The sequence below is a fragment of the Hipposideros armiger genome, unplaced genomic scaffold, assembly GCF_001890085.2.
Source record: "Hipposideros armiger isolate ML-2016 unplaced genomic scaffold, ASM189008v1 scaffold_195, whole genome shotgun sequence".
Taxonomy (NCBI): Eukaryota; Metazoa; Chordata; class Mammalia; order Chiroptera; family Hipposideridae; genus Hipposideros; species Hipposideros armiger.
Genome location: NW_017731545.1, coordinates 2,336,242 through 2,354,453, shown reverse-complemented (window position 1 = coordinate 2,354,453; position 18,212 = coordinate 2,336,242). Strand labels below are relative to the sequence as shown.

The 18,212-nt window shown below is 40.9% G+C and overlaps 1 protein-coding gene across 7 annotated transcripts in view; it reads left to right on the top strand.

Annotated features, from left to right (window-relative positions):
* RALGAPA2 (Ral GTPase activating protein catalytic subunit alpha 2) overlaps positions 1-18,212 on the top strand; it is a 367,104-nt gene that overhangs the window by 26,824 nt on the left and 322,068 nt on the right. For all 7 annotated transcript variants that reach the window (XR_002125215.1, XM_019653128.1, XM_019653124.1 and 4 more), the window contains exons 2-3: positions 11,037-11,147; positions 14,581-14,633. Coding sequence is in view for 6 of the 7 variants with exons in the window: in XM_019653128.1 (XP_019508673.1) it covers positions 11,037-11,147; positions 14,581-14,633 (164 nt within the window). In the remaining variant the exon portion in view is untranslated. The remainder of the gene's footprint in view (positions 1-11,036; positions 11,148-14,580; positions 14,634-18,212) is intronic.

The following is an 18,212-nucleotide window of genomic DNA, read 5'->3' as shown; positions in this document are numbered from 1 at the left end:
AAAAAAAAATTCTCTTTCTGAAATACTCTGTCAGCTTTTTTTTTTCCCCCAATAGCTTGAGTGTTTTCTGGTTATGCAATTTTACATACTCATTATAAACATTTGAATAATACGAATAAGCAAAAAATAATTTAAATATGAAAAAGATCTTCAAATTCTATAATCTTCTGATACCACTGTTAAAATTTGGTAAACATGCTTCCTGTGCTTGCTTTCGTTTATGTGCATTGTCTTCACTCTCGCTCTCTCTCTGTCTTGTAAGCACACACACATAAAGTTTTACATGAATAGTCATTATATATAGTGTAACACTATATATTTTTATTCTCTTTAAAAAAATTTTTTTAATTAATTTTAGGTGTACAAAACAATGCAATAGTTAGACATTTATACCCCTCACAAAGTGATAACACCCCTCCCCCAATCTGCTACCCCTCTGAAATTATATATAGCTCTAACACTATATATATACATATATGTGTGTATATATATACGCATATATGTATATATATATTTTAAGTTGCAGAAAAAAGGAGTTTATCAGAAGAAAAAATACATTTCAAAGAAACAGAAGCGGGCCTGAACAGTAGAGAGTAGCTCAAGGGCCATTATTAGAAAAGAAAGTACACTCCAAAGAGTTTGGAGCTGGCGGAGCAAAGGAAGGCTCAAATGGCCCCAACACTGTATTTTTGACTTAACACGCCTTGGACATTTTCCATGCCACTAATTGAAGACTTACATAATACTTAAATGGCCGTATCATGTTACATTGGACTCAGTGACAAATTATCCACCACCATTCTTTAGGTTATGAGTTTCAGGCCTTCAGCAGATTGTGGCCTGGGAGTGAGAAGCGTGGCTGCCCAGCAACCAGAAGGGCCTTTGGTTTCTTTGTGTAAGGGATATAGCGGATGTGACAGTGTTGATGACTGCTGACAGGGCAGGGAATGCGTGATGATTTCTAGAGGTAAAGAGCCCTTTGGGGAAGGCCATGTCAGTCTTTGCTGAGTTAATTTCACACAAAGGCCATCCTTTTAACCTGTCCAGGAAGAAGGTCATTCCACTTGCAAGCTGGCTCTGGTGTCCTAAATAAACCAACTTCTGGGTTCTCTTTTGGATTTTGTATATATTTAGTTCTGTGACATCTACTAGATTTCTCTTAGGTACTTAAAAAAAATCATATTTCCGGTTATGCTTTCCTGTACCTACTTAACCACTTTCTGTTAATGTTAGATTTAATTAGGTAAGCAGTGTGGGAGCCTGCCTACTCGGGTTCAAGTCCTGGTGGTAGCCTGGTAGCCTAACCTCCCCCTGGAAAATGACAGTATCTGCTTACTAGGGCTGTTGGAGGTTTACTTGAGTTAATATATACAAAGCTCTTTTGTAAGCAGTTATAATTATTTATTAATAATAATTATTGGAAATAAGATGGCTCTCTCTACCCTCATCACCACTTTTTTGCTTCCTTAGTTGTTGGAAATGGAGGTTTAGGGGTCATCATTTAGCTCCTGCTTTGCTCATTTTATTTCTATCTCTGCTTCTTTTCCTAGTGACTGGTTTAGACCCTAGATAATATAGGCTAGCCCCAATTCAGATCAAGAAAAGTAAAAGAAATTGTGCATTGACTTAAAAGTTGGATGAAATTTGATTCCTACAAAAGGAATGAATATATTAAAATGTATATAAAACACATTTGATTTAAATATTATATTTCATTGGTGTATATATTGTGTTTTATTATACTGGTACTTGATATCTGTGTTAGAAACAAAGTTTTAGAATCCTGCATTTGAGAAACGTGTGTCAAAATGTTTAATATAAAAATAGCTCTACTTATTATTTATTTTTTTAAATTTTTATTTATTTTTTTAAAGATTTTATTGGGGAATTGGGGAAGGGGAACAAACAAGTTGCTGTCCTTTTGTTCCTCAGTCTAGTTGTGGAGGACATCGCTTCACTGGCCCATGTTGGTATTATCATGGCACTCTTCCCGGGTGAGGTAGTCACTCGCTGGCCACTGGACAGCCGCTCAAGACGGCTCTTGGCTGCTCACGCAGGCTGCCAGCCACTCACGGCAGCTCACAGCAGCCCACTGTAGCTTCACTGCAGCCTACGCCGTCGCCGGTGACTCACGGCAGCCCAGCTCCAGGTCGAGCTGTTGTTCACCATCTTAGCTGTAGAGAGCACAGCGTCACTAGCTCTCATGTGGGATCCCAACGGGGGCCCTGCTGCTCAGAACTGGTGTCACAAGCCAACTCTTAACCATTGCGCCACTTGGCCGGCCCAAAAATAGCTCTACTTTTTAAAACTCTAGCACTAGATATTTGGAATATATAAAGAATTACTTTTACACATGGACTATAAGTCCTAGATCAGAAAGTGTTAACAAAGGGCCGGCTGAGTGGCTCAGTTGGTTAAGAGCTCGCTCAAGAGTTTGAACTCTGAGCAACAGCGGTTCGAGTCCTGGCCCAAGCTGAGCTGTCGCTGAGCTGCCAACAGGTAGCAGATGGCTCAGCCTAAAAAAAAAAAAAAGAAAGAAAGTGTTAACATCTTTCTGACTTATAAGAATTTTACTTTCTACATCTAGTTTACCTTAAAGGTATAAGGAAATGAAAATAATACATTTTAGGAAATGAAGTAGGATGACTATAACTTTTACAGCCTTTTCAATTATACTAGTATTTGTTTCCTGCTCTGTCAGATTTCATTTCAGTATCTATGGGGATGTTTTTTGGTGCAGGTAATAGAAAACCCAAATATAAATTGTAAATGATAAAATTTTTTCTCCTATAAAAAGCAGTCTTGAGGCAAGGTAGCCCTGGAGTCAGCTAATTCAGCGGTTTAGTGACTTCGACAGTCCAGACTCTGTCTCCCTGCTTTGCCATTCTTAGTGCCTTCTGTGTGGCAGGTTGTCCTCAGGGTGGCAAAATGCCCATAGCCATTGTAAGCATTGCACCCATATAGAACAATGTCCAAGGCAGGGAAAACGAAATTACTTCTTTGTGTCCCTTTAAGAACAATTTATTTTTTTCAGACATCTCCATCAGAATTCTTCCCATTTCTTATTGACCAGTGTTGGGTCACAGGCTTGAGCCTAAACACTTCACTGGCAAGGACCCTGTTGACTGCCATAATTGGCGCAGCAGCATCAGGTTTAGTCCTCTGGAGCTGGGGATAGACCAGCCTCTCTAAAGGGCATGGCTTTGTGGGGGAGGATGATTCCTGACCAGGAAGAGGAAGGGTCTATTGTGGTTGGGGTGAGGGTTCTAGAGGGAAAGCAGTGTCGGCTCCAGACTACTCTCACTTTTTAGTTTAAATGCTATAGAGAACACCTATGGAAATAAATGGTTAATTATGGTGAAAATTTGAATATATGTGTATTTTTAGGGAAAAAGTAAAAAAAGTTAAAGCACTATAACTGGTACGTACGACATGGCTGTAATGTATGTAAGAAACAAAACTTTCAGTGAAGCTAAAAGATAAGTTCGTTTCATTTCCTGCAAACAAGAATATGTAGTTTAAGCTCTGACATGCTTCCAAAGTATTGCAAAGAGTTCTTGTCTTCTTTTCCTTCTGTTGGGGCAGACTAATGGTGCTTGGGCTTAGAGGTATGTGTATGTCAGCCATTTGCCCTGGAGAGGACTGAAAATTGAATTAACAGTGTGGAGCTGCTTAGAATGGTGGGTGGGGCAAAACCCTAATTGGCCAGGATGCTTGGGTGGCTGGTTGGGATGAAAGTGTTTGTTGTTTTATTATAAATCATAAGTTACATATGTAAAAACTTACTCTTTTACATATAGCCAATATTTAAAACAATAGTTTTTAAAATCTTTTGTATCTGGCACATGGCCTGTGCTCAAATAAATACTTACAATTGATCCAAGATCAAAACTGAGACTGGGGTTTTATTGAGTAAATATGATGGAGGGGGAAAGGGAGAAGACTGAGGGACAATGAAAGGGCTGATTTAGCTTAGCATGATAATCTCAAGATCCATCCATGTTTCGCAAATGGCAGTGTTTCATCTTTTCTTATGGCAGAGTAGTATTCCATTGTGTATATATACCATATCTTCTTTATCCAGTCATCTATTGAAGGACACTTTGGTTGTTTCCATGACTTGGCCACTGTAAGTAAAGCTGCAGTGAACATCAGAGTACATATATCTTATGGATAAATGTTTGCAGATATTTTGGATAGATACGCAGGAGAGGGATTGCTTGGTCATATGGTAATTATGCTAAGCAATATAAGTCAGACAGAAAAAGTTGAGAACATATGACCACTCATATGTGGGATATAAAACTGAAAGCAACAAAGGAACAAGACAAACAAATAAAGAAATAAAAACTCATACACAGTCAATAGTTTAGTGGTTACCAGAGGGTAAGGGGGAGGGAGGTGGTAGAAGAGGATAAAGGAGGTCAAATATGGTGATGGAAGGAGAGCTGACTCTGGGTGGTGAGCATACAATGTGATATATAGATGATGTATTACATAATTGTACACTTGAAACCTATGTAATTTTACTAACCATTGTCACTCCAATAAACTATAAAAAAAAGAAAGGGCTGATTTAAAAAATGGACTGTGGAAACAAGATTGGGAAAAAAAAAAGAAGTGAAGAATTGAGGGAGATCATAAATTGTGACAAGATGGTGGGGTCAGTTGGATTCAAGAATCCAGTAGGGTTGAAGAGTTGTTGTAATTAGGTTTCCAGAAGGAGTGAGCAAGAAAGATACAAAATGACAGGTGGCAGGAGAGTGAATTGAAATGGAGATGTTGGAGGTGGGGAGGTTATAAGTAATGAATAGGTCTAGGATAGGACTGTGGATGTTGGAGGTGGAGGACAATCTCATTAGAGATAAGGAAGTCAGGCACCATCTATATAAATGTTGAAATCAGTGCGAGATCTGGAGAGAAAGACAGTGAGCCAGGCCCTGAAATCTTCGGGAGAGTATCTTGGGGTGAGCGAGTGCAAGACTGTGTGCAACTAGGGTTGGTGGGGCAAGTTGGTGTATAGACTTATAATGTGAACAACACAGAAGCATTTTGTGTGTGTGAGGGGAGGCACCGGAATGGTCCCCATATTGCAGTTTGTCAGCAGGGAGGACACTGTACTCATCTTAAGACAAGTGGTATGTGGGTATAGGAGGAAATGAAAGGCTTACCTGACAGTCTGCAGGGAAGCAGTGTCCTCAGGGGACTACCAGGTTTCAGGTAGAGCCAGAAGGGAAAGGGAACCTTTAGAGATTTGGTAGAGGAGGGGGGATATGGTGAGCTTTATTTTATGTGGGGGGGGGGCAAGTTGTGTTTAGGAAGCTAGGGTGAGGTTAGGTGATGTCCACAGCTATATGGAGGTGACAGTGAGAGATGAGGGTCATGTGGGAAGCTTGGATTTCCAGAGAGATGGGTGGAAACCAGAGTATCAGTCCTGAGGGGACTTTCCTGGTGTGTGCCTAGTGGGTAGCCCGTGATCACTTCAAATTATAGTTTCCTTAGTGAGTCTGGTCTCTTAGGCAGCTTGTGGTGGGGCAGTAAGGAGAAGAGGCTGGGTGTTTTGCAAGGAGCAAGGGGAGGACCTCCCATCACTCTGGTGGGGTGTGGTGTGGTGGGATGGAGTAAGGGTTATTTTTAGTACATTATTACTTAACTTCTAGATGACTCCAGGAGTAATTCCACGTCAGATATGTCCAATGATGTAGATATGGATTGAACACATGGCACTTGAGCAAGTTTTTCTGAAATTCGAAATCTCTGTGGCTTTAGAAAAAGTGTTCTTGTAGAATGGACTTTGATCTTTTAGTTTTTAAAGCTTTGCAGAAATGCTATAAATAACCTTGCCTTGTGGTGATGGGGGTAGAGGTGTGGGTGTCAGGCAAGGTGTCCTTACCTGTCAGCTGACCTTGGCAGATAAGTACGCCCATCACTGATTCATCCTCTTCCCCTAGACTTCTCACACCACATCTTTGACCAGATCTCATGTTTCAGAACCCTGATACACTGGGGCTGGAGCCTTTTAGCTGCTGTGTAAGTTTGTATTTCCATTCACATGAAGATCTTGTATTTGCATATAATCAGTACAGGGGACTTTTTTATATCTGTATATAGATGCATTTTTCAGATGTGAATTTCTCTTTAATAATAATGATGGTGATAAAAGTATTGATTTACCATTGAAGCATAGTCAGCATACCTGCTGTCTTATGACCTGATTACCTTCTGAGTCTTGAAAGGGCTTCATTGTGTTGACTTTACCTCCTCACCAGGTAAGCTCTAGGTCATTTACCTGCCTTTGGCACAGTCCTGCCATACAGGAGGTTCTAAAACCAACTGGCTGGTTTCAGGAAAAGGAGTCCCTGCCTGCACTCTGCTTAGCATATGTGACAGTTGACAGTAAGTTTCTATCATCAACTGGCAACCTCTGTTACTTGGATCCCTTTTTTCTGCTTTTCTTTTTTAAGGGAGGTGATGATGTGTCATATTGTACTTGGGGGTGCTTCTTCGTGGCCTTGCTGGCCCTCATGGCCAGTGAAGCTGCCTGTTGACAAGTTTCTCCTTCCCTACCAACATTTCCGCATTTACGTTTTGTAATAATCCATCCCAAACCTCCCTCACAGCTTATATAGGCCTTACTGTGACAAGCATCTATTTCCCTCCCTCTCTCGTCTGCATTGGCTTGGCTGATTGTTCCTCTGGCTGCAAGTTGCCTGGGGTTGGCTTCCTTGTAGGTTGTGTCAGCTCATTTCTCTTGGACCAGAGACTACCTGAGGCTCTCTGGCCACTGCTGGATTATATATGTCTAATTACCAGTTGGCCAAAACAAATTAGGAGATTCAGCCCTAAGTCAGTGTGGGTAGGTGGAGGGAAGGAATAGTTTGTGGTGTTTTTACAAACTACCCCAAGGTGAAAGAGGGCAGAGACCTAGGCCATTGTTCAAAGGTGAAATCACCAGAATCATATTAGCCTGTAAGTAACAGTGCATTTTAATGACATTCATCCTTGTCAGCATTTTCTGTCTGTGTCTGACTAAATTATTTCTCTTGTTCTCACTGTTTCTAAATGATGTTTTATTAAGTTCACCTTGATCACACCTGCCCCTCTACCTCACAGGGTTGTGGTGAGAGTCAAATAAAATAAATTTATGAAAGTGTCTTTTAAAGCATAAATGTGTAGCATTTTTAATATTTCCAACCTTTCCATATAGCCTTGTCCAGTCCCTGCCTTGATGCCCTGCATGAGCTTTGGTCATGGTGCCTTTTCTGTTACTGGTTTGTTTACCTCTGTTCCCTTGAGGGCGCTGATCTTATTCTCTTCAAATTTCTTAGCACTTGGCTCAGGGCTAGTTGGCATAGGTAGGTGCTCAGTAATGTTTGAGTGAAGGGGTGAAGACTGTCTGTTTAAAGGAAGTTTATGGTCATAGTCTTTTTTTTTAAATTTTTTCCCTGAACAAACTCTTCCTACTATAACTCTATATTTCTTGAAGTTAGCCTTGTTAAAAAAGCAGCCCTTTGATACCTTCTTATATTCCCTTTTGCAGGATGCCAAATTCCAGTGCTTGTGGTTGCCTTCCTCATGATCTATGCTTACTGTATAAATATTCATTTGATGAGTCTTGTTTTTTAAAAATAAGACAAATCAAGGAGTCATTCTAGATTTTTAGTTAGAGATATAAAATATTTGATTTATTTATTCATTTAACAAATATGTGTTAAGTATCTTTTGGGTGCCAAGCTCTGTTCCTAGGGCTGGGAATACAGTAGTGAACAAAACAAGTGAGATTCCTGCTCTTCTGCCGCTTCTATTCTAGTGGAGTGCCAATCACTGAAGAAGTAAATGCATAAATGAGATAATTTCAACTACTCTTAAGTGCTGTTGGGGGGACTCATGTGAAGAGGATTCCCAGACTAGTGAGGAGTTCTCACACATGTAAATAAAGTGTGTTATAGATGTTATGCTTTTAGTTTCACTGTGGAGTGGGTTACCTTGAAGGGATCTATTATAGTTGTCTTGTTAGTGAGGATTTTTAAGACCAGTACCATACATTTCTCATTCACAAGGAAGATAGTGAAAGGCTAAAGAAGAAGGTGGCTGTTACCTGGATTTTGGCTGCATGAGAGCATTTCAGTCTATATGAGGGCTCGTCAACATTGATGAAGACCCTCTTTGTTCAGGTTGCCAATATTTGAGTTTGTCTGAGGGACCAAAGGAGGCCCGAGGAAGATGGGGGAGTTGTTGATCGCCTAGTAACTTCTCTGTGCCATTTTGCTGCATCAGTGCATCCACATCCTTGATGCCAGGGATAATTGTTTGCCTGCATTCTGTGTCTGAGGCCCATTTTCTGGTGAGCTGTCGGCGTCCATCCATTACAGAATCTATGAGGAAGAAGGCAGGATGATGGGATGACATGGGAAGAGTGACATATGGGGACACACTGTCAGTTTGTGTGATCCAAGTTCTGAAGGATGCAAAGGAATGATCTAGGGGAGGGGGAAGCATATTAGACATGCCCCAAGTGGGGAACATGTTTGGGAAATTGGGGGAATGGAAAAAAGCCACAGTGGCTAGATTGTAGGCATGAAGAAGAGAGTGATGTGAGATGAAATTGGCATTGAATGTAGGAAATCATGCAGAGCCTTACAGGCCACGGTAAAGAGCTTGGATTTTATTTTAAGTACTACTGGAGGCCATTGAAGGTTTTGACAAAAGGAATTGTCAGACTTGATTTACATTATGAAAATTTCCTATTGATAGCAGTGTGAAGAATAGACGGCAGAGGTGAAGAGCGGAAATAGGGAGCCCAGGCAGCCAACATGAGTGAGGATTCATGGTGATATGTGCCAGGCAGGGCTGTGGAGGGCAGCAAGTAGCTCAGGGCTGGGACATGTTCCAGGTAGAATTGACACACTGGAAGTGGGCTGTGAGGACTGAGAAGAACCCAGGTTAACGTCTAGGTTTTGACTTGAGCAGCTAGGTATGTTGTGGTGCCTGAGGGAAGATCACAATTTGAGGGGGAAAACAATACTTTCCTTTGGACATATTTAATTGGAGAAAACTTTTAGACTCATGTGGAGAAATCTGGCATGCAGCAGGCTGTGAGAGTAGAACTTGAGAGGTAGGGGAGTGTGGTGAGGATGTGTCAGGGCTACAGATAGAAATGGGGAGTCCTCAGCAGAGGGATATACTTTCTCTTAATACACCCAAGTATTTGAAGGTCTCTTAATAGATCCAAGGATTTGAAGGAGGGTTAGGCCATTTCCTCACTATAGGCATGTGATCTAATGATTTACAAGCTGTGGTCATGATCCTATCATTGTGTGTTACAGGCTGATTCTGTCATTCAGTTCGTTTGAGGAAATATTGAACTAAATACTGTGCTAGGTGCAGGGGACATAATATGATGTATGAGATAGACTGGGAATGCTATGAGGGTAGGAAGTATCTCTAACAGAGAAGACAGCGATCTTTCCATCAGAATTAAATTACGTCAGGAATTAAGTAAAGCATGAAATATTTTATGATAGGGGCAGAAGAGGTAATGGGGCCACATGTAGAGGCACTGACCTAGTTTCAAGATGAGCTGGGGATGTTTCAGCTGACCAGTGAGTGCTGAGTAGGAGCTGGCTGGGTGAAGCATGCTTTAGAGGGAACAGTTAGTGGTGGATGGGCTAGCAGCTTGTATCGGAGTGAAAATGAACAAAACCTTTATCGGAACTGACACATTCTGTGGAAGACACAAGGGTTCCTTGGCAAGATTGTGTAGCTCATAAGAATAATATCCGTGTGGTGTTAATGATACTAGTTTCATTGTTAACTGTGTTCACATAGGTTAATTTGTTAGTTACTAGGAACTTTCATTGCTCTGTGCTCAGTTTTATTTTGGAGCAAGAAATAGAATGTGAAATTGGCAGCTCATATGATTTTAAAAACATTTTATGGGCATTATTTCAAAGAACTAGGGCGGATTTTTGCATAAAAGGCTCTGTAAGAGTCATGAGAGGAAAACAACTCTTTAGATTCATCAGCCTTAGTGTTAACTTTATAGAATTTAAACATGGTAATGGGTGTGTTCACATGTATTCACGGTTTTAGGACCCTAAAAGCAATTGATGCCACTCTGTTATAAATTGAATAGCAACATATCTTTTTCTTGAGTAAACCTTGTATAATTTTAAGGAAGCTGTTTTTCATTTTCCCAAGGTTACTAGTGTATTCTCCTAAAGAGCTAACACCTTAGTCACAACCCTGTTGTAAATGGCACAAACAACCTTGTTTGCTAAGGGAAATGTACAAAGGTGTGTTGACAGTGGGCGACTACTCTGATGGGAGTTTCAAGGGATGGTTGGGCCTCTGGAAGAAGTGGCTGTGTTGCTGGCTTGGCCCCAGCTGGAGTTGTCGCTGGACTTAGTTCCTTATATAGCTGGTGCAAATGGAGAAACACTGCTCAAAGCAACTCTAGGAACACATGGAGGACCTCAACCATGTCCAAACAGGAATGGGACTCGTCACCTAGACGCTAGAGGGAAGGCGGTGACCAGCGACCCAGATGGAAGTGGGTGGGTGTGCTGGGGGAGCACCCGCTAGTTCTCTGGAGCTGGTTTTATGTCAGCAGGAAGGAGGGAGAGACTGGCCATGACTCTATGGGCAAAGTTGTTTTTCATATGTACAGACCCTTCCCTCTTATGGCTATGTCACAAGCCACCTTCTCCATGAACTTCTACTTCCCCATCCCCTCACAGGACGTCATCTTGTCCCTCCCCATACCTCCCTCAGTGGTGCTAGCTGTCTAGCTGGTCTGTAAGTGCTGTGCCCCCATGGCTCTGATCTCCTTGACTCAGTCTCCTGCAGGGGTCTGTGTGTGGGGGGGTCCCCAAGCCCATTCGAAGCTCTCTTAGTGGAGGATAAATGGATGGAAATACTTTTTTTTTTTGTCTTATATGGGGATAAAGCTAGTTTTTACTTAATTTCTGAAAAGGTTTATGAATTCTGATAATTGTAGAGGGTTATTGTCATAAATGGAAACTTTTTCTTTTCAGATAATGTGGATGCAAGTGAACTTAAGCAGTTTTTTGAGATCAACTATTCTCAGATATACTTCATCTTCTATGAAAATTTTATAACACTGGAAAATAGTTTGAAATTAAAAGGTAAGCTTTCTACAAAAATTTTTTTTGATATTTTTCCAAATTGTTGTTGTTGTTTTTTTTAAATATTCAGGTTTTCATGTACCTCAGACTCCCAAACCTGGCTCTGCTCCAGGGTCCCCACTGCTGTAATAGCAGCTTTTGAACTAGACTCAACATCCAGAACACATCTTTGACTTCTCTTTCCTGTATCCCTTTTCCTTATTCCTATGAAGTACCTGTGGGACACCCAGGTGTAGGTTCTGGCTGGGCAGTAAATGTATAGGGACTGGAACTTGGGGAAGAGAGGTGCAATCATGCTGTTGCCAAGGAAGAAAATACATGTAGAGAAAGAGTCAGGGATTTGGGATAATTCCTTCTTTTATTGAGCAGACAAAGAGGAAACATAAAAGAGGAGTGGTGAAGGGGAGGGTGCCAGGAAAGTGTTTTGTCACCAAAGCCCAGAGAAGACTTTCAAGGCATGAAAGATCAGCAATGACTGATGATGCAAAAAGGTGAGGAACAGCAGGACTAGGGAATGATAGCACATCGAGGAGCTGTCACTGACTAGTGAAAGGAAAGTCCTAGCTGAGTGGTGGCATTGGAAGCCAGGCAGAGAGAAATGAAGTAACTGGGTGGTGAGGCACTTTAGAAATACCCTTTTCAAAGGTATGAGGATGAAGATAGAGGATTGTATCTCAAAGGGTAGCTTGGTCACGGGAAGGTTTTAAAGGATGCATTTGCTTGTTTGCAGGCTGAGGAAATGGAGATAACTAATGATGCAAGGTGATGGAGGAAGTGGGTTTGAGACAGGGTCAAATTTAAAGAAGACATGGAGAGGAGTGTATAGATGCTCTGATTGCTTCTGTAAAACCTGAGGCAAATGTCAGGCATGGAGGGGAATGAATTTGGGGCGAGACTGTGAAGTTTCCACAATAGAGCAGATGGCTTAGAGTCTTAAGAGAATGCTCCAGGCCTTAGTAGGTCATCAAGTCATATATGGGCATGTGCCCAGGATACCAACAAGTGTTTTTGTTGTTGTTGTTGTTTTAATGAGTTGCCCAGTGTCCCCCCTGTGATTTATTAATTGATATAAACCTTAAAATTCTTTTTTTGCAAAATTGGTAGATATTTCACATATGAAATGACATAATTATTATCTTGCTTTCTAGCTTTGGTCTACTTCACTTTTTGTTTTATAGGTGTGTGGAGAAAAATATGATATGTATAACTGAAATAGCAAAGAAAAAATTAAAACCGCATATCTATAAAAACAAACAACCCTACAACCTAAAAATCCTGTTTCTAAAGGGTCCTCCCTCCCTCTTCTCCTTTTTGCTTCCTCTATCTTTTTAGAAAAATGTAGCAGTTTAAGACTGTACCAGTTATTTTGTGCTGCATAACAAACCTTCCCCAAACTGAGTACCTTAAAACAATAGCCAGTCATTTAGCTATTATTTTCTGGGTCTATTGGGCAGTTCTTCTGGCTTAGGCTAGCTCATGCCTCTGATGTCAGCTGGGGGCAGATGGCCTCATTTACATGTCTTGTGGTTGCCAAACTATTGACCAGGGTGCCTTAGTTCTCCTCCATGTGGCCCCTCGTCTCCAAGTAGCAGGCTATCTTGGGCCCCTTCACATAGTGGCTTTAGGGTACCAAACTCAGAAAGTGCATTTTAAAGCTTATGCTTGCCTTATATTTGCTAATATCACATTGGTCAGAGCAAGTCACATGGCATCTCATATTCAAGGGATGGAGAAATAGACATCTTTTGATGGGAAGGAGAAAAACTCTCTCCATTTTTACAAAGAATCATAATGAAGAACCAGTAAAAACAGGGTGAGATTTTGAAGTTTCTTACTTTTAGTACAATCTTTGTTTTGGTTGGAGTGCAGGGAAGAAAGTGTACCAAAACAAAAGGAATAAAGGAAAATGTTTACTAGGAATAACGTACTCATCTTGTGATAACTTCAGCTTTCCAGTTATTCAAGGCAAATCCTGAGTTATTGGCTCTACCTTCAAAATACATACGGAACCACTGGCCTCTTCTCCTGGCAACGCTGGTAACGCTGAAGCTCGCATCATCCTCACCTGGATTATTGTGCACTTTCCTCCCTCCTTAACCCCCACCAAAGTCTCTTCAAAAGAGCAGCTAGAGTGATACTTTAAAAATGTGAGTCAAATCATGACTCTCAGCACTCCAAACCTTTCTCAAATGGCTTCCCATTCCTGAAGTCATTACAGTGGCTTCAGACCCTACCTTCCTGCCTTCCTTCATCCCACCAGCTGTCTAACTTCACCTGCTGCAACTCTCCTCCTTTGCTCCAGACACAAGGCCTTTCTTGCAGTTGCCTTTCTTCCTGATTGTGCTAAACTTGCTCAGCAATAGGACTTTGCACTGTCCAGTCCCTCTGCCTGGAAAACATTTACCCCAGATTTCCATGTGGCTTTTATATCTTTGCTCAGAGGCACCTTATCAGCGAGGTATTCCCTGACTTCTCTAGTCCAAATTGCATCCCACCATTTTTGGCATTCCCTGTCTGCCTGCCTTCTTGGTTTCCCCATGTATTCATTTATCAAACACTTCCTCCTGCCAGAATGTAAGCTTCCTCAGGGCAGAGTTGGTTTTGTTTTGTTCAGTCATGTATCCTCAGGCCTTGGAATAATCCCTGATGTAGAGACATTCTTTAGTATTTGTTCAATAAATGATATCTACTTCATCGAACTGTGGGGTTTCAGTTAGATTGGGGGCCCACAACTTATAGCTTGCTGCTTGTTATTATAAATCAAGATTTATTGGACACAGTTATACCCATTCATTTGTGTATTGTCTGTAGCTGTTTTTGCACTGAAACAGTAGAGTGGAGTGGTTGTTAGAGAAGCCTGAAATGCCTAAAATATTTACTATATGGCCCTTGACAGAAAAAGTTTGCTGATTCCTAAGTTAAATGATGTGCCAAGCACTTTCTACAATGCTTGGTACATAGACTGGACAATAAATGGTAACTGCTGCTGTAGGTATTGTAGTTTTATTATTGTTATTATCAAAAGGACAGTGTGCAATTGCATAGTTTTTATAGTTATTACTGCTCTATGCCTCTTCATATCACAAAGCTAGAACTCTTTGTTTTTATTGTGCATTCTATCATAATTTGACCTCATAAGCAACTAATGGAGAAATGAATAAATTACCTGTCATGGATAACAACTTAGAAAACATGGAAGCTGTGTTTATATAGCTAACAAGGAGCAGCTCTGCTAGATGTTGACCCAGGTGGTATGGCTTGGGGAACACCTGCATTCCTAACATGGGCTCCACACTACCTCCCAGTCTTATTTAAATAAATGAATGTATGTTGAGGCTTAAATGTTTTGAGATATCTTTTAACATAATTTCTTAATATCCTAAAATTTATACATTGTCATGATAACTAATTTTGTTTTTTAAACATATTCCAGGGAATAATAAGTCACAAAGAGAGGAGCTGGACTCCATCCTCTTCCTTTTTGAAGTAAGTTTTTGTTAACTCATTTAGTTTTTAAGATTCTTGTAAAAAACATGGTATTGTAGATCTTTAATTTCACTTGAAGACAAATAAAAATGATGGACATGTATTTCCTTCCTTCCACTTTTACAAACAATGCTGCAAAGAATGTTCTTGTGATTTTTAAAATTTTTTTGCAAATATATGGGAGACTTTTTCCTGTGTGGGTACCTGGACATGAAATTATTAGATGGAAACATTTGTACATTTTAAATACTTATATTGCCAAATTACTCTTCAAAAGGTCATATAAATGTATATGTAAACTTATATTAAGTCTCATGTAAATTTCCCTAAACAACACTGGAGATGATTTGTCCTTTTCATATATGCAAACTGACATGTAAAAACAGTTTTTAATATATATTTTTCTGACTACTAGTGAGGTTGTGATCTTTGTATAAGTCTCTGTGTCCATGTGTGTTGATTGTATATTCTCTTTAAAGTTGGAACAATGTTTGGGTGCGATTTTTGATCTATTAAGTTGAGTCTTTCTTGTCCAAATGTATTAGACGAGTGGCTGGATTACTGATACCTTGAGAGCTATACCAGAACCCAGTTAGTTGTTGGTTATCTAGAAATGATTTAAGGATAGAGAGACATGTGCTTAGGTTGGTGTGAGATCAGCTTTAGGACTGTAAAGGAAAGGCCTAATGGGTATTTGCTGTAAAACTGGCTACAGGGGGAAGCCAGGGGAGGAAGGTTCTCCATGGGCTTTCTGGGTTTGTGGAATAAAACAGATGTGGAAACCTCCAGCCCAGGACTCAGCTCACAGCTGGTGCTCAATAACTGTGGTTCCCCTTTCTCACCTTTGAAGGCTGTACTTCTTTCCTGGAGTAAGAGACATTCATTCACTGCATATTTTGTGGTGGTTATTGTGTGTCCTGTGGTAATCCTGTGAATGAAACCTGTGCAGAGTTGTAAGGCGTGCAAGGCAGTTCCTCTGGGATGGCAGCTGCCACTCTGTTTTAAAATGGCTCCATTTATATTATTTTTTTACGACTTAAATGTGTATCTACTGACTATCATTTGCTTAAACTATTCCATTAATTTAAATTATTTTATTTATCTAATAGTTGATGCATTTGTTGTCGGAGAGTGGGCCCTTGGCGCGAAGTGCAGGTCCTTGGCAACCTGAGCAAAGAATTGAACGAGATACTGGAGTAAAGTAGTGAAAAAGTAGTTTATTAGAAGAGAGAGTACATTTAAAAGAAATAGAAATGGGCCCGAGCAGTAGAGGATGGCTCAAGGGCCCATCATTAGAAGAGAAATTATGTTGCAAAGAGTTTGGAGCAAGCCATGCACAAAGGTGTGGCTCAAAAGGAAGAAGTCAAAAAAGGAAGAAGCGGTTAAAAAGAGGGAAGGCATTCAAAAGGGCAGTCTTCCCAGGACTTGGAGTTTTTATCCCCTTTTCTCTAGAATGGGCTGTTCCTCTCTGGGCGTGGGACCACATGATTGGCACCTGTAATTGACAACAGGCTATTATCTCATTTCTTTAGACTGTGCATGCTTCTTCCCAGAATTCAGTCTGTTATAATAATATTAATAAACTTCTGGGCATATGGATGACATTCTAATAATGATATAAATGAGGCCCGGGTGAAATGAAGGTCATTATGGCCTTTACGGCGCAGGTGTGAGTGACTGGTCTAATCCAGTCAGGTATTTTGTACCCATTTGTTTCCCTGTAGGGGTAGTTAAAATGAAAAGAAGCTTTGGGTATAGAGGGGAGATCACCTGGCCAGTCACATTCTGTGGGACGTGCAGGAATGCAGAGAACCCAATGCCTGTCTCTAACTGCCTGCCTTGTTTTCTTGAGAGACGTGATCCCCATAAAATCTCTATGGAAAGTTGAGGTACAGGAGGTCTTTTCTTCTGTATCTGCTTCCTGCTGGGCAGGGGTGTAGAGTTGTCCCTGCCTATTGGGGGATTCATGGAACTCTCACCCTAGCTGATCTCAGATGAGAGGAAGGGGTCTCCAGCTCCGCCCGGAAGACCGAGCTGGCTTCTTTGGTTGTGACTGGCAATCTTGCTGGGGTACGCTCGTATCCCCAAGGCCCCTGAATGAGGAAAAATAGATTTTAATTAATAAACCTGTTAGCTCTGTGAAGCCTGTGGCCATTCAGCCTGTTACTCAGATAGCATTAATTGTCTGAGTCCAGAATGGGTTTGGCAATTAGCTTACTGGCCTGGGGGATATTAGGATGTCACAGGCTTTCAAGTAATGATCTGAAGCAGGGGTAGGAGACTTCTATTGTTTAGGATTAAGAAACTGATTTACAAAGCAATCAAGAAGCAGGGAAATAGAATTCTATGATTCAGGCTAGGAGCAATCTTTAGGCTAGGCTTCAGAAACTGATTAGAAGAGTAATCAAAGCCAAGGGCTAAGGAACTAAGAAACTAGGGAGGAGACGTAACACTTCTATACTTAACATTTCTATGGGAAAGATCACATAAAAGTATTTGGTGGGGGTGGGGGTGGGGGGTCTACTCGGTTGGCCCACAACACATTTACTAAAGAACTTATATATATGCATATTTTGAAGCATGAGAGTTAAGCCCATACCCTTGACCTCCTCTCTCTCCCCCATTTTAAGTACTCCTCCTTCATCCCATCTTTTCTGTCCCCTAAAGGCAACCACTCCCCAGCATTTTGTCATTCCGTTTCTTTTAAAAATAGTTTTACCACAAAGTATTTGTATCCCTAAATGCATTGTGTAGTTTTGTTTGGTTTTGAGTGTGGTAAATGGTCTTTATATGGTACATAATCATCTATGGCTTGCCTTTTACACTCAACATTATTTCTAACATTTATCCTTGTTTTTGAATTTAGCTCTGGTTCATTCATTCCATTCCCACTGCTGGATTAAGTGAATATGTATGATTTATTTAATTCCAACATTTTTGTTTATTATTTATTTATTTATTTTGGATTTCTTGGTAGACAGATTGTAAATAGTGACAAGCTTGCCAATTAGTCTGTTTTCCTTGTCCTTACTTCACTGGCTTTATGGCTTTAGTACATTGGTAAATAGAAATGATAACGGTAGTCATTCTGTTTCTGTTTTAAAGAGTTTTTGTTTTGTTTTTTTTTAAAGATTTTATTGGGGAATTGAGAAAGGGAACAGACAGGTAGACAAATTGCTGTTTTGTTCTTCAGTCTAGTTGTGGAGGACATCGCTTGCTTCACTGGCCCATGTTGGTATGATCATTGTGCTCTTCCCGGGTGAGGCAATCGGTTGCTGGTCATTGGTCGGCCACTCACTGCGGCTCATAGCTCTCGCCGGCTGCCAGCCACTCATGTAGCTCATGGCAGCCCACTGCAGCCCTGCTGCAGCTTACGCCGTCGCGGACGACTCATAGCAGCCCAGCTCCAGGTCGAGCTGTTGTTCATCATCTTAGCTGTAGAGGGCGCAGCGTCACTGGCCCTTAATGTGGGATCCGAACCATGGCCCTGCTGCTCAGAGCTGGTGCTCCCAAGCGAGTTCTTAACCAACTGAGCCACTCGGCCGGCCCTAAAGAGTTTTGTTAATGTTTCATTATTAA